The sequence below is a fragment of the Battus philenor genome, unplaced genomic scaffold (assembly GCF_028537555.1).
Source record: "Battus philenor isolate CCGP_79_NKW_IND1 unplaced genomic scaffold, ilBatPhil1.0.hap1 SCAF_11, whole genome shotgun sequence".
Classification (NCBI taxonomy): domain Eukaryota; kingdom Metazoa; phylum Arthropoda; class Insecta; order Lepidoptera; family Papilionidae; genus Battus; species Battus philenor.
The window spans coordinates 4,920,743-4,937,023 of NW_027181673.1; the positions used below are offsets into that span (position 1 = coordinate 4,920,743).

The 16,281-nt window shown below is 34.5% G+C and overlaps 1 protein-coding gene across 2 annotated transcripts in view; it reads left to right on the top strand.

Annotated features, from left to right (window-relative positions):
* LOC137929803 (forkhead box protein N3-like) overlaps window positions 1-15,463 on the top strand; it is a 39,563-nt gene extending 24,100 nt beyond the window's left edge. The window contains exons 3-8 of one of the 2 annotated variants that reach the window (XM_068772914.1): window positions 4,174-4,274; window positions 5,784-5,848; window positions 8,765-9,052; window positions 9,284-9,358; window positions 9,900-10,094; window positions 10,769-15,463. In XM_068772914.1, coding sequence (XP_068629015.1) covers window positions 4,174-4,274; window positions 5,784-5,848; window positions 8,765-9,052; window positions 9,284-9,358; window positions 9,900-10,094; window positions 10,769-10,906 — 862 coding nt within the window. In that variant the 3' untranslated portion in view covers window positions 10,907-15,463. The remainder of the gene's footprint in view (window positions 1-4,173; window positions 4,275-5,783; window positions 5,849-8,764; window positions 9,053-9,283; window positions 9,359-9,899; window positions 10,095-10,768) is intronic. The other variant, XM_068772921.1, reaches the window with a different exon arrangement.
* The last annotated feature ends 818 nt before the right edge of the window (window positions 15,464-16,281 follow it).

Here is a 16,281-nt window from a genome sequence, read left to right on the forward strand (position 1 = left end):
TTACATTAAAAACCTTAATTTTTTAATTTATTATTTTTGGTAGAACATGTATCAATAACTTGAACTGATTTACAAGTGACTTTTTCGTGGATATTAAGGTACACAAGAAATGTTAAATAAGGGGTAAAAAATTTAATAATAAGTGTAAAAATTTCTGTCTGTTTATCGATGAAATCACACGTTTATTTCTGTATTTTACAAAGGTGTTCATTTAATAACAGTTAAAATATTTTTTTCTTGATGGCTTTTAAAGGCTAAATGTCATAAGCATTCACATAAAAAACTAGCAAATGTATTAATTTTGTGGTTGTAATTCGGAATATAATGCCGATTCGTTTTAAGTTTTATTTCAACTCTGATAAAAAATTTAACGCGCGACCTTTATCAAAAGATCGTAATTAAAAAGCACGTGATAATTTTTATTAATAATCAGTAATTAAATATTTTTAATTAATAATCGGTAATTTAATAATTTCTTCACATAAACTAATTTTGATGAACGTGGACTCTTGTTTTTTTTCTAAGTAACCAATTAAATTCACTTGCTGTAAAAGATTGTTGTAAGAAATATCAGTTTGCGTTTCACCTTTTTTTTCTTGTCTTGATTTACAATAACGAGTGAACATAAAATGCATTTCGACTTATGTTTCACCTTCAACAAAAATAGACAGGGAAAAAGATTAATAATTCGCTTGATTAACCGTAAAACTAGTTAAACTGATACAAACCTAATGGCGTCTATACATAAATTATTAGAGAAAACTTTATGCTAAATTATTTGTGAAATATCCGATTGTAAATAAATCAATATAATGCAGGTTTCTCTTGCGTGTGTTGTTATTAATGAATCTGAAATAATTAGGATTTATGTAAAGTAAAAACAGGAACAAAGAGAAGATAACTGACTGACCTTATAAATAAAAAAAATTCCTGCCAACAATATTAACTCATTTTATAGAACTTTTTCCTAACACTTTGTTATTAAAATAATACATTTTTACAGGTTCTTACTGTTAATGACGGTTTCCTCTTATTGTTTTGAAGTTTTCTTTCATAACATGATAATTATAATTTATATTTCATACACTACGTTTGCCTTAAGGCCGTAGCAGCAATTAGCTTTACGAGCGATGTGTTCCGCCCATTGCCACTTGCCAATCCGTTTGGGCGATGTCAGTTTTCTCTACGGATCTTCTCATTCCTAAGGGATAGATGGACAGACGATTTTATTAAGATAGTCTGAAGGATGCTCGATGTACATGGTATTCAACAGGACTTACTGGGAAGCGTGGACGTCCTACGGCTAAAATGATGATAATGGTGATGATTTTTACTTAACACTTAATAACATTCTTTTTTAATTTTTATTTTAAAGGCATGGCCTAGAGTAATTACAGAGAAAAGGCATTTGACCTTTCATCACTAGAAATTTAGCAGAATTTCGATTTTCAAAAGCTTAATATTGTATATTATCTCGTACTTCTGAATAAAGTACTGTTATATCATGTCAGCCGATAGGGGCCTGCTGGAAGGCACAAGCCTCCTTCAAAGATGGCCACGATACAAAAAGTAAAGATAACTATTGATTGTTTTAGATCCATTTTTAATGGAATCAGTCGTTATTTTGCGGAAGTCCATCCGAAGTAAGAAAAGGACCATATTTAGCCACTTCCGCACATGCAGTGGTAGTCGTGCAACAAAGTGCATAGACTTTGTGATTGGCACTAATCGGTGTAACAAATTCCTGAAGATGCCTCGTGGAGGAGTGAAACACGTGTTGAGTGGTTTAACGGTGGCAGTTGTGTAATTCGCATTGTTTGCCGCATGCGCAGTTATCAGCGGGCTGGCGGGCGGTGCACTTTGTTCGACTACTACTGCATGTGCGGAAGTGGCTAAATATTGGTCCTTTTCTTACTTAGATCCATTTTCCATATTATCATCATTATGTCGGCTCATAAACGCTCACATCAAGCCATAGGTCCCCTACATTAGAGCGCCATGATGATCGGTTTTGCGCTGCCCGCATTCAGCGTCTTTCAACGACCTTGACTATATCGTCCCACCAACTAGGGGCCTGCCTCCGCTGAGTCTATCGGTTCGTGGTTGCCACTCGAGAACCTGTCGCCTCTTAAGTAATTTCCATTAAATACAATCATAAACAAGACCCTAACGTAAATTCGTACAATCGCTTATACTTACAACAATTTATATCTCGAACGCGATTTTTTTGTTTTTCATAATCCGCCGCTATTATCTAAGAGCGACGTGTCTGTTTGACTGCGCAGTCATCGATCATCGCGCTGTGTAGGCGCCGATATCAGTTTTTATCAAGTTATTAGGTGACCGGGTAAGACGGGAACCTTGATAACTTGCTGCCAGTGATGGAATTTGCTTCTGTTGCTATATCGCACTACGCACTCAAGGACATTCAAAAAATATATTAATATTTATATCACAGTTTGCACCAAAACTTTATAAATACTTAATAAATAAAAATATATATTTAAACGTCACTGTTGATGTTATTACTACAATAATTCGAGTCTTGCATACAATTTTTTTGACCTAAGACTCGACTTCACCGAATTCGGGTAATATGTACGTTTTTATAATAAAATCCCAGATGATGGAAATATTTGTGTGCTAAGAATTATTACGCTGTAAATAAAGAAGATACTGCACCTTAGGAATGATGTCTTCACCGCGCTATATCAATGTTAATTATATATGTAATTTCAAATCCTTTTAAAATATATAGTTGTGAGTTGCTTCTATTCTTCTTAGGTCTGAGGCGTTTATTACCCAATGATGGAATGTGTTTGATATAATAGACGTTATGCTGGATTAGGCTCTGTACAGTTCCATCAATATTCAGCTCGAAACAGGTGGTACAACGATGACGTTTGCACCAAGAGGAACTATACCCGTGTAGGTGTATAGTGTTGTGACTGCAATGCAACAGGTGGAAGAGTCGTCGTAACCTCACTAAGAGATATAATCCATGTGTAAAATTACATTTGAATTTACAAAGTAATTATTAAGGCTGAAAAAATACAAGCTATGGAAACTTTATATTTAAATACAAAAGCTCAGTTATCTTATGTTTGAAATAAAAACATTATTGTTAATTGCGCTATTATGTGTGTAATTGTTGACATTTGTGCTAATTTGTCGTGTTATGATTTATATAATATAAAAACTGTATTATTATTGTAATAATTAATTAGTATCACATATTATATAATAGCATTAATTGAAGACATGTCAATATTAATTTCTACAATAAAACAAGATGGTAGTTTTTAGGACAGAAATGATTGCGACACTAATTTTTTTGAAAAGAATAATTATCATTATAATTTTGCAGTAGAACGCCCACTGCTGAACGCAAGCCTCACCTCAGAGATTCCCAATAGGTTGGAAGTGTTCAATCTCTTGTGTTTTCGGACGAAAATAAATAGGTCATCCGTCTATTTAGTCCGTTGTACGCTGCGCTTGCCGGTCCGATGTGTCCACGCAATAAACTTCTATTTCGTATTAATTAAATTTTTATGTTTTATTCATTATAACTAATCTAATATACACCTATCCCTCGATTTACACGGTACTTGTTTTACACGTTTTCGCTTTTACATGGTTTTTACAAAAAAATTGAAGCAATTGTTAATAACCCATTTTATTACCATCTCTCATAATGTAAATATTTCTGCTTCAAACATCGAATCGGTACAAATAACTTCAAGTGATGAAAGTGAATTCGAACCTTCGTTTCCGAAAAAAAGAATGGGAGTTATTTCTGACAGTGATAAAGGACAATAAAACACCTTTGGTTTTATTTTTTGTTCTTCTGTTTAATGTATTGTAATTAAATAAAAAAACAGTGTTTCCGTAATACATTAAATATTTTAACTTGTCAATACATTTTATTTTTATTTCTGTGTACACCTAAAAATATTGAAAAAAAAATCACAACTGTTAAATAGCAAAATTATGCATTTTTTGCAAGCTTTTCGATTTACACGGTTTTGACTTGAAAATTTATAATTTTCGATTTATACGTTTTTCTCAGGAATCTACAGAGTAAATCGGGGGATAGGTGTATACGTATTTATAGTTTTATAAAATAGTAGTCAATTGAACTATTCAAATTACTGGAACTGTGTTAAAATTTAGCAGGGTAGCGTGCGCCGGCAACGCGGGCAATCTGCCGCCGGCTGACCACGACGACGACCTCACAAGCCTGAGTTGGCTACAGGACCGTAATTTACTCAGAGGTTAGTTTTAAATACTATTTTAGCAAGTCATGATGACATCACAATGTAAGATCGCAACTCACGCTGTGATCTGTTCAAGCGGCAAACAAATACTTTATGCCTCAATCCGGTAAAATTGTAGTGTAATTGTAACGGTCCGAGACAAGCTTCGAGCTTCTCTACCTTTAAAGATGTACTAGGCTAAATTCTCTTAGCGTCCTGCTCATTTATAATCCGCGAAATCTCTAAACTTCAATAGAGCAGCAGTGTAAGCTAGTTAAAAAAATCTGACATTTAAATAATACGTGAGCTTGCGCAAAGAGCACTTAGCCTAGACCTCGTCTTATGTAATGTTCTGTAGGTAAGGCTCAAAGGCTCCCTTGGGATTCTCAACTCCGGCCGCTACAAATTATATTATTACCGGATCGGGATTCTATACGCCGTACACAGTCTGTGTGGGAAATCTTCAAAATATCATTTGTTTACCACACTAGAAAGAGACGATACGTATAAAACGTTCACTTGATTGAAAGAGAGGAATAGTACTGTTGTCATATATCCTTTCTAATAATATATCGTCGTTTTCAATTCGATTAAAAGCTATGAACTTGCGGAGTGAATTTTTTTTTTGATCTACAAATGCTTTATATCAGGGGTAGCCAAACTGCGGCTTTTTGCTTTGGATGATTATTTTTGGCTCCAATTGATTGTCGAATTATTACAATATTTAAATTTATATTAGTGGTGTGAATAATAATAATTATTATTCCACCATAAAATTAGCAACATCCGTGTTTTAAATGCGTATTGAATTGCGGTTCGCAAGATATTTCAAATTTCGAAAAATGGCTCGAACTATCAAAGAGCTTGGTTACCCCTGCCATATACCGGTTGTTAGTAACATCTTAATCAGTTTTGAGAAGACAGAACACTAAAGACGATTAGATTTCACTTTAACAACTAATCACGAAAGCCGTCTCAGGAGCTTCGACTTGGGAAGATACGTTATTAAATTCACCAGACCCGACGCACAGCAGAAAAATGTACAGTGGACACAGAAACTATCAATATATACTGCCACGACATCACGTTTCATCACCATGAGACTAACCCAGAGACTTCACTAACCACGGCGCCACTTAACCAAAACAAGCAGAAACATACAAGGTAGTGTTTACATCGACCACAGGTTGGGAAACTTATCTTACAAAAGAACAAAATATAAGATATACATTATCCGAATCTTTCAACTGTCGGTAGGAACTGTGGTAGTAAACTTATTCCTTTTAATTTCACTTTACACGTTGTGATAATTAAAATTTTATAAATTAGATTTATGTTTTCAAGGGCCCTTCATATGTGCTCCCTTTGTGTTAAAGGCATTCCACAGACTTCGGTTACGAAATAACTTTCCTATAAAATTTAAAATAAAAAAATGTCATTGAATCAAAAACAACTAAGTATAATCTCAATTTACTTTTAAGTGCCTTAAATTTTAAGATATTAATAAGTGCAATTTTTCCGTTTCAGGAATAAACCTCACTAAAAATGATATAGAAGATACAAAAACTATCACAAGTCAAGTCGTTATAAAGGTATTTATCTATTTATACATATTAATGAACCATTTGTGCTTTTGAAATTTTATCTCCATTTCATTTTGTATAGACACATCAATTCGTCTAAGAATATATGTTTTTTATTTACATTATATGCTTTCAAAGCCTTTCAAATCGTATCGAATGACATATTGCATATTTTAATAATGAATTCAATTAAAATCGAATGTCAAATTGGTGCGTACGGCTTCTCTGAATACATTTAAATATATAGCGACAGTCGGAAGTCAGAGATAGCGAGAGGTGACGGCTAGAGCATCGAAATAGTTAATATAATTTTATATATTGATATATGTTCAGTTAATGTTCACTCGTATAGTATTTCCCAAGTGTCTACGAGCCCACAGTCGCTCTAGGAGCCATGATTAGACCTAAAAACGAGATTCCTCTACGAGATCCAATGAGGAGATACATAAATGAACGTAAGTAAATGATTGGCAAGTTTAAATGGCAGTAGAATGGCTATATAATATTGTGCAGATCTGATAACCACTGGTGTTACAAGGTGTGTACAAGGTTCTGGAGTTGAGACAACGTAAGTCTTTCTCCCTCAACGTGGATAGATGGTCTCGTCAAAGTAATCCAAAAAAACACTGGTTCAATCGGGTCGTATTGGAAATCTATAGTGGAGGCCCATCTCCAACAGTGGACGCCTTATGGTTGAAATAATGGTGAATTGTCCACTTCATACGGTTCGCCCACTAAAACTTGGGAGAAAAATGAATATCATATATATTGTTTTCATATCAGCAACGACAACTTTTACATATCTGATTACTGAAATATTCAGAAACAACATTAGAATTTAATTTTGTAATCTTTAAAACTGATTGCCTGCCTTACCGTTAAGATTAAATATCTATAATACATTACGTATGAACATATTTATAGGTGTAATGAGTACGCTTTATTATTTTAGAAAGAAATTCAAAATTATTAAGTCACAAATATCAACAGTTATAAATATAAGTTTTTGGTATTTTGTTGACATAAATTTTTATATATCATAGTATGGCGGACAGTCCCATTATGTCGGACTGTCCTGTCCGCGGCGGCAACATGCGCTACGTTAAAGGAAACTCTTTACTAGAATAAAAAAATGAATAAAAATTAAGCGTGTGGATTAACAAAAAGTCCATAAAGAGAATTGTTGTAATAGTAATAGAAAGAAAAACACAGATAAAAACAGACGAGACAAAATTCATTTACCTTTTTGAATGTCAATAATTTAAGAATACGTGACCTAGATTCTTTTTTCCTTTAGCTGCTCGAAATTACAGTACTTGGCTTTTAACCCAATTTTGGGTTTACATTGATTTGTGGGACACTATATAGTTTACCAAGTTATTATTTAATTATTATAATTTTTGTCATAAGTAAGTGGGTATTTAGAATGACCGAAAGGTTCTCGTGTGACGACCACTAGTCGTGTGTACGTGGCGTGGGTAAGCCTCCCGCTAGATGAACCAACGACATAGTCATAGTCGCCAAAATCGCTGGACGCGGGCTAAACAAAATCAATCCTCGTGACGCTCATATGGGGAGGACCTATGGCTTGACGAGGCCATCAGCTGACATGATGATATAGAAAATAGATCTGAAACAACCAATAATTATCTTTACTTCTTATATTTTACAAATAATTTTTAAAAATATATCTCGTTGTTTCACATTAGTAAATCTTTTTTTGTATGATCGTCAGTCTTTAAAGCATATTAAACAAACATAACTAACATAATTCATTAAGAACAAAATGATGTTATATAAAATACCATGAAGGTCTGTTTATTCAAGTGTGTAATAGTTCAATATCGTTGGCAACTTTAAACATTCAAAATGACGACATTTTGATAGTTATTACTTGAATATTACCTTCAACGCATATAAAATGTATTTCGGAGGAAATGCGATGGTATCGCAACAAGAAAAGAATCCGATAATGTCTGTCAAAGTTAACGTTTATCTATTTATTCAAAAATCACACTAACAGTAAATAAGTATGCTTAATTTAACTTCTCCAGTGCTGAGTAATTAGCCTACTCGATAATTATAAGTGCGAAACAGCATTCGTTGGAGGATTGTAAGGATTAAAATAAAAATGAATAAAGAATGTTATACTATAAAAAAAGGTCATAATTTTTGGTACGGGCATAATCAACATTATTTTAGTCGTACGATGTCCAGTGTTGGGGATTGGCTGCAACTATAGATTTTTAATAGGACCGGTTGGATGCGGCCTGCATGCTGTCTTCCGACGAACGTAACATGGTCTTCTTTCCAATTTGTGTGTGGACGTCTTAAGATACAGTTGCCATTCCGTGGTCTCTTCTTAAAACCTCGAGGCACAGTGGCCATCTGATCTAGACTCCACATTCCTCATTCGATCTCGTATAGAAATCCACAATACAACGATTGCTATGGCTTGTAAATTACCCTTGCTGTTCTGCCAACTAAAGCCAGCAAGAAACTTAATAGTTTCTCTTTTGTTTTGAAGTAGCATTAAAATATCAATCATAAAAATGAGTCAACAAAACAAGTTTCAGTTTAATCTTGAATGTTATAATAAGATTTATTTAATAAGATACTTTTATTTTAAGTTTAAAACTATGAAAAGGACGGTCCTGAGTAATACGTGAAACGTTTTTATATATGCACACACACGTGAAGGATTTTATTTTTAAGTTTTGTAGACAAAATGTAGGTGTTTATACGTTTAGGTATGTTATTATGTGCCGCGTAATTACTAGTTATATATATAGTTATACATTGATGTCAGATCTTCGCCAAATATTTGTTATACCCATGTGTATAAGGAAATATAAGAATTTAAGTACTGTGTCAATCGAATGTGTTTCGATAATAAAAAAATGTTTTATTTGATTGATTTGTCAGCAAACTGAAGCAGCGAAAACCCCGCCGCCAGTGATTCGTATCCCATCGCCGCCGCGTACGCCATGTAAAGCGCCGCCGTCGCCACCGGCTGTGCCAACGCACACAAAGCCGCCCTACTCCTTCTCTTGTCTGATCTTCATGGCGATAGAAGCAGCCCCTGCCCGAGCTCTGCCCGTCAAAGAAATATACGCCTGGATCATTCGTCATTTCCCGTACTTCAAACACGCGCCGCAGGGCTGGAAGAACAGCGTAAGGCATAACCTTTCGCTGAATAAATGCTTCCATAAGGTGAGTGACTAATTAAAAAACCAAAGAGAAATAAAGTATCATTGATTTTTTAAAATTCAACGAAAATATAAATTTACGAAAAATAATATGTTTATTTAGATCAGAGAAATCATTATATTAATTGTTTTATTACGACAATCGTACAATATTAATAAAAGATAGTATAATATAGAAGAAACACTTTAAGTAGAGACTTTTTGCTTTTATAATATCTACTTTTTTTAATTTTAGGTCGCCGCAGCGCCAGGACTTGGAAAGGGATCACTGTGGACAGTTGACCCTCAACATCGTTCAACATTGCTACAGGTTAGCGGAATTATACTGTTGTTACACTATACTCATCGAGAATTGGTAACCCAACAGTAAAGGACTTACATTTGTGATCTTAAGAGGCTGATTCGACTCTCGGGATAGCTCTCGTTTTAAGATTCCCTATAATGTTCTTTATTTATATTGTGATTCGTTATAAATTTGAAACGGGTGATATAAAGCTGATTTGATGTCATTTAATATATGGTCTTACCCTATCCACAAATCGACGGTTTCAGAAATAACGTCATGATAATATAGTAATAAAAAGCGTTTTCAAAATTCAAATTACTTGTTATTAAAACTTCATATTGTTTATTAACTCGGACTAACCCTGCACTATCAGAAATTATTGGCTCCTGGTATTCCTATAAAAATATGGTTAGAAATAAGTATAAAAGCTTTAAACTTAGCTACACATTAACCTCTTCAAAACTTTTACACCTATAACAACAACAATTATCCTGTGTGTATACAGATTACAAAGACTTAGATTGTAATAGAGCATTTGATGTAATTGACGTTCTGGTCGCGGCAGACGTTCGGCCGGCAGGCAGTGCCTCCTGCGGAGGAGCCAGAGCCGGCGAGCGTCAAAAACGCACCCGACCCGCAGCTGTTCCCGTACTTGGCGCGACGCCTGGCGGCTGATGCGCGCAGCGAGCCCGGCGCCGACGAGTACCTGGCCGCCGCCACTGTGCTCGCAATGAAGTACGGGCCCGCAGTGCTTGACCAGGTACGTACCAGCCCGCCACTTCCATTACGACTGGTTGAATACTGCCTATATCCAGTGTCTGATAAGAACTTTAACAAGGCTCTCTGATCATGTCAGCCAATAGATGCCCACGGCAAGACGAAGGTCTCCCCCGAAGATCGACACAATGGCCGACTATGCGCTGCCTGCTGTCCACGATATATCCTCTCAAAACATTCATCACAGTAGGACGTCCATAGTTGGATATAAACTTCCCTCATAGACTTCCAACACGACCGGTTGGAAGTGGCTTCATCCAGTCTTTCTATGACATGGTTTCCTGTCCACCTTGTAAGACGACTTTACCTCCGCTGCTCAACCTCAAGGCCCCAGCGGCAAAAGGTTCTCGAATGGCGAGCCGGTAGACGCGACGTGGGTAAGAGCCTCCACTAGATGAATAACTACACAATTAAAGTCGCGTTAAGTTGCTCGACGCAAGCAGCGCAAGACCAATGATCTTAGCGATGTTTAAGGGAAGTTTACTTGCAATGGGCGGGCGTCTATCAGCTGTAAAGAAGATGATAATAGATGTAAAAATAGTACTAAGACATGTCAGCTAAGTAATTATGATATTATACATCTGTTTTGGGAAACCTACATACATGACCTATACTTTCTTGATGAAAACAAATAGTTGTAAGTTGTTGTTCCATCAGTTGCCGCCTGCAGCGCACCTAGTGATATCTCGCTGCGCCCGCGACGAGCACTCGTACAGTGGCGGCTGCGAGGAGCGCCGCACAGCGGAGGCGCTGCTCAATCTGGCCGGCGTGCGCTCTGAGCCCGCGCCGAGCTAGCGCCCCGGCCATCCATCCACCGCGACATCTACTGAGGGCTCACCTTTCCAACAGTAGAGAGAAGGCCACCAGTTACAGAGTACGCAACCAGTGAACGACGTTCGATACACTTATTTATATATTCAAACTTTTAGTCAGTTCGTTCGCTTTAAGAATGCAGTAAAATCATCTCTATCCATGGACCTGGCCACACCATGTAATCAATCAAGTCATTGGACTCAACTGTAAACATTACTATATTACCACAGGCAACCCTTGTATAATATGATAACTACTTTTCATAAAACTGCTCAAAGCCTTGCCACGCCACCAATGAAATCGTCAGACAATTGCGGAAGTATGACTACAACTGGGCACTGAACTTAACTTTCCAATTAAGAATGAATTATTTGGCTTTATATCTTTGATAAAGCTTCGCTAACCTAATTTACAAAGCCACGCAACGTAATCAATCAACGTAATTGTGGAACATATCTCATGCGTTCAAAAATATGTTACTCACTGGTCACTGTAAACCTAACTTTCTTATTAAGATTAAAATACGTCAATTTCTATCTATGCATGTATTCTTCGAATAAAACGAAAGAAGCATTGTAGTATACGGTACAATGCAATACTTGTCAAACATAAAAATCACACTTGCACATGCATGAATTCGATTATATATTTTGTTGCCAGAGAGTAGTAACTATATGTTATTTAGCTATTACTGTGAAAAATTGGAATGTGGTATCTTTCGAGGTGTTACATTTGGTACCTGACCATATATAAATATGTTTTACAAAAGTTACATATTACACGAGGGTTGCTTGTACTCCATGATTGTACAAAACATTTATCATTTCACATTTACCATCCTATATGGTTTAGCCATCGGACGTCGTTTGCTTTACTTATCTAAAGCAATTTACCTATTAATCAAATTTAATTTGCGATATAGGCATATATATCAACTATATATTATTTGCAACTGTTAGATGGAAACTATACTATGTAGCAACCTTTACCTAAATAACTTATCTAATAATAGTAGGCATGGAACTTTGTTATCTCTACGTACTGCTCAATGTTTGTTTAGGAGAATTAATGTTTAGTTACCTTGTGAAATAATACGACGGTTTTCTTGAAGGAAATTTGGTAAAAGCTTAGGCATGGCCCCAGCTGATCGTAAAATATCTCGTTCATAGAACGACATTCAATGTTCGTAACTTCAAACATTAAACAGTATAGAGTTTGAATTGTGAATAGATAAATCAAGTTTACCATACTCTAGTCCACTAAAGACAATCATTTTCGTTTATAATTTCGGTAGCGTGTACACAGATGTCTTTTATGATATTAATAATAAATTATTCAATTATTAAAGAACTTATAACAATCCTATGTATAGATAGAAGCGACTCATTAGGTAATCAACTCTTTCCATTCGTTTTATTTACGACTACATCACAAGGACGTTGACTGTTTATTAAAACAGTTCACACCTTCGTCAATAATCAGAGATTGAATATTCGGGTGCATTTTTACTTAGCTGTTAGACGTCCATTGCTGCTGATGGGCCTCTCCCACAGAGTTCCAAGGTTTTACGATGACCTTACGTAGAGATTTAAGTCGTACACTGCGTTTCCCTGTCAGTGGTCTCTCCACTCCAGAACCTTGAGGCCCCAGCGGCCATCTATTCTATGCATTATCTGGTTTGACCATTCCCACTTCAAATTGCCATACCATTGGGCTTTGTCTATCTAATAGTATTGTTTTGTTTCCATAAATCACATAATTCCTGAGAAATCTAGAATATAGCTTCCTCTTTACTTAAAATTATTAATAAAAATTATGGAGACAACTTATACGAGTTACTACTTAAATTAATAATAAGAATTATTTTTTAACACAATAGTGATCTCCATAATAAGCAAACACTTTAAATGTAGGTGATAATGCATCTGAATAAACACTCCGATAATAATTTATCCTCAAATCAGTCGATAGTACATAAACATAGTAACTTCATAGTGAATATGATAGATGTGATAATATTTAGTATGAATTACAATATAAAAGGAATGGGAAATAGTTGAATAGATTCTCCTGCATTTAGGATCCCCCGATTAATATTAGACGTTCATAGTACTGTTAAGAATATCTTGTAGTAAGTATAAACAATGGTGTTACTGTATTTCCGTCGTTCTCGCTGTGTTACTGAATCGTTTCAATGCCAAGTATTGCCATTAGCGTACCCTCATTCCGGTTTCGTTTACAGGAAATAGTAACGGCGGGAATGTTATACACTGTAGACTTAAGCTATGAATAGTTATATAAATTATTTCGCTTTGTATAACCTAATATATAATTATGGGAAATGGTGGAAATTATATAGATAATATTCTAAACTGAGCAATATAGGTGTAAACATTTCTATTGTATGTGTGATCTGTGCGCTGATATATAAATATATATATACATTGTATACAGGGCGATGAAAATATATCTATCCAATTCATTGTGTTTAAAAAGTGATAAAATCTTATATATAAAATGTAGTTATATATTTAATCTTTATGAATACATTAGCTATAAGCGAAAAATATTTTGTGTTCAAAGACCATGTGATCAAAACGCAATCACCACTGCTTATAATCTTAAGTATTTATAATCTGTGTTCTATTGCTTTCATAATCTTTAATTAAGAGAATAATATTGGTAAACCTTAATTATTCACGGAACTATTAACATCCGTGATAAATTACTTGATTCTTTGAATACACAGTGCTTTGTGATTTTTTTTTTGGTATAAATTATTTATGTTGCATATCATAAGGCATAAGAAAATGTGCCCTTTAAATAACAGCCTTTACGAGTACACCAATTAGATTATCATATAAATTAGAGTAGAGAATATTTATTTCCAAATTCGATTTTTTTTTAAATTTTGTTGTCTAAATTTACCATTTAAATGCAATTGTGCATGAATTGTATAAAAGTTATATTATACTGCTAGGTATATGTACCAGACTGATAAGTGTGACTGAATACAGATGAAGCAATATTATTTGTTAGAGTAAATTATTTGATGATAGCGACTCCACAATTTTTGTTTTCGATATATTTCAAAAAGTATGAACATATTCTTTCGTCTAAGCCATAATCCTCCATTTGTGAGAGGTAACTCTGATAACTAGACAGAAATGTTTTGTGCCAAATGTAAAATAGCATGTACCGTTAAAGCGAATCCAAAAAATAGATACCAATAATTTTAAATGATACATAATATATTTAATGTAACTCGTAGACATATTAGAAATTAAGTGATATTATGGCAATTTAATTATATTGCTAAACATTTAAATACATCTTTGCTGTATTTAGGAGCGTCTTCCATCTTAATCGTATGAATTGTTTTCTCTTAGATAGCTTCGGGTTCGGGAAAAAGATCATGAACATGGTGCAACTAATAGTGAAATAAGTATTTTCCGGACCAGTTACCCGACATTGTTTCTCAGACGTGTAATTTTTTTTTATCAAATACAATTTTTTATTTAAAAATAATTTATTTTTAACAGGCAATCTTAGCGCATGGACTTTTTCCTCGGACCACGATCTCACTAGCCTTTCTTTCGGTGTTAATAAATATATGTAGATAAAATTTTACAGCAATAATTAGTGACTAATTGTAGTACTTCGCTGGTAGATGCTACGCGTATAATTGTGTGATACATTGCGATTTTATTTTCTAAGTGAATGAGTTTATTTGAATTTTATAATTTTAAACAGCTTTTCGAATACATTGCGTCATGAACTTGTATGCGGTGTCGGGTCTATCATACTCGTTTATCTTTACAAAAGAAACTTTTCTAATAAAGTTATATCGAAATGATATTAAAATTGTTGCGGCTCATACTTTACTATGGCAAAAATTATTTTAAAATAATTAATTTATTTTCTAGGTTAGTAAACATGTTTTGGTAGTGTTCTGCTCGGTTTGTGAAACGATCTTTGAGCGGATTTTCCCAAATTAATTTCGATCGGTTATTCGATCTCTTTTTAAGTTACAAAATCCGTTCATTTGAACGAGTTTTAACACGATTGAGGCTCTAATGTTGTTTTACATGTAGCCAGAAATTAGATATTACTTTGTATATTTATCTAAACATATTTATGGCTGAAATGTTATGGAGTTATAAATAAATGAATTAAATAAAGGAAAAAAAACTGACTACAAACATCTCAATCTCTAATTCATTCGCAAAATAGTTAACAAAACCAATGTCCATAGCTAACCCAATAACTATAGATAAATATACATAAGAATATCAAATCTCTGAAAATAACACCCATTGAGCGTTAAAACCACTGCTTGAATTAGCAGTGTGTGATCCAGGCTGTATTTTAAGTAAATTAATTAATTATTATTGTTACTGTTGGTAAACTCGCCGGCTTAAACACAACTCTTTTTTATTAATATTATTGCAATTGTTGAAAATTTTGCCAAATTTTTATTTGTCCTAAAATCTTTTGTCTTTGTACATATCCATTAAATAAATTATGTACCGAGGTGTATCATGTGTTTTAATTTAATAACATCCCTTAAGGTACAGGAACGAAAATGTAATTAAATAAATGATATTTGCATAATGACTTCGTCGCGTGGTTGGTTATGTTTACATGTAAGGAGAGTGTACTAAAACAAAATCGGTGGTAAAATTCGTTTTATTAAAATAATCTGTCAGTTACCCAAATTTAATAGGCACAATTGTTAAAAGAAATTGAATGTTAATTTTATATCAGTAACCTGGTATCGAACGGTGCTCAACAAGCTTATTGCCAAGGGACTGTTCATCTCTTTTGTGGTGATCATCTACGAGTACGCCAACTTTGCCGACATCGCTAACAATTTGGTGATAACGACAGTTTTGGGAGAATCCGAACGCCTTGGCGGTTTAAGCGACAAATTCTTTTTTATGTCGTATCGTCGATACTTACCAACAATACTTGCAATACTCGCCTACCCTCAAAAATCAATCAATTTTACAATTCGTTTACGTTAATTTCTAATATTTATTCATGAAATAAACCGCCGATGTAGTACTGTAGAAAACTCGAAACTTCGGCATCATATAAATGAACTGCCTCCATAATGTCCTGCCATAATAATGAACAACCCTCTAAAAATGTTGTTCTATTTCATGGCCACTTTTTGTGTAAATGTATGTAGTCATTAAATGACATTCCTTTCAAAAGGTAAATTAATCGAACTGATACAAAGCCCAGTGAATTGGCAAGTTGTTGTGGCAGTGTGGACCTGCTTGGTCACATGTGACATTGGGGCCTTTAAATTCTGAAGTGGAGACCTTGGACCAGATAGCGGAACGTTGGGC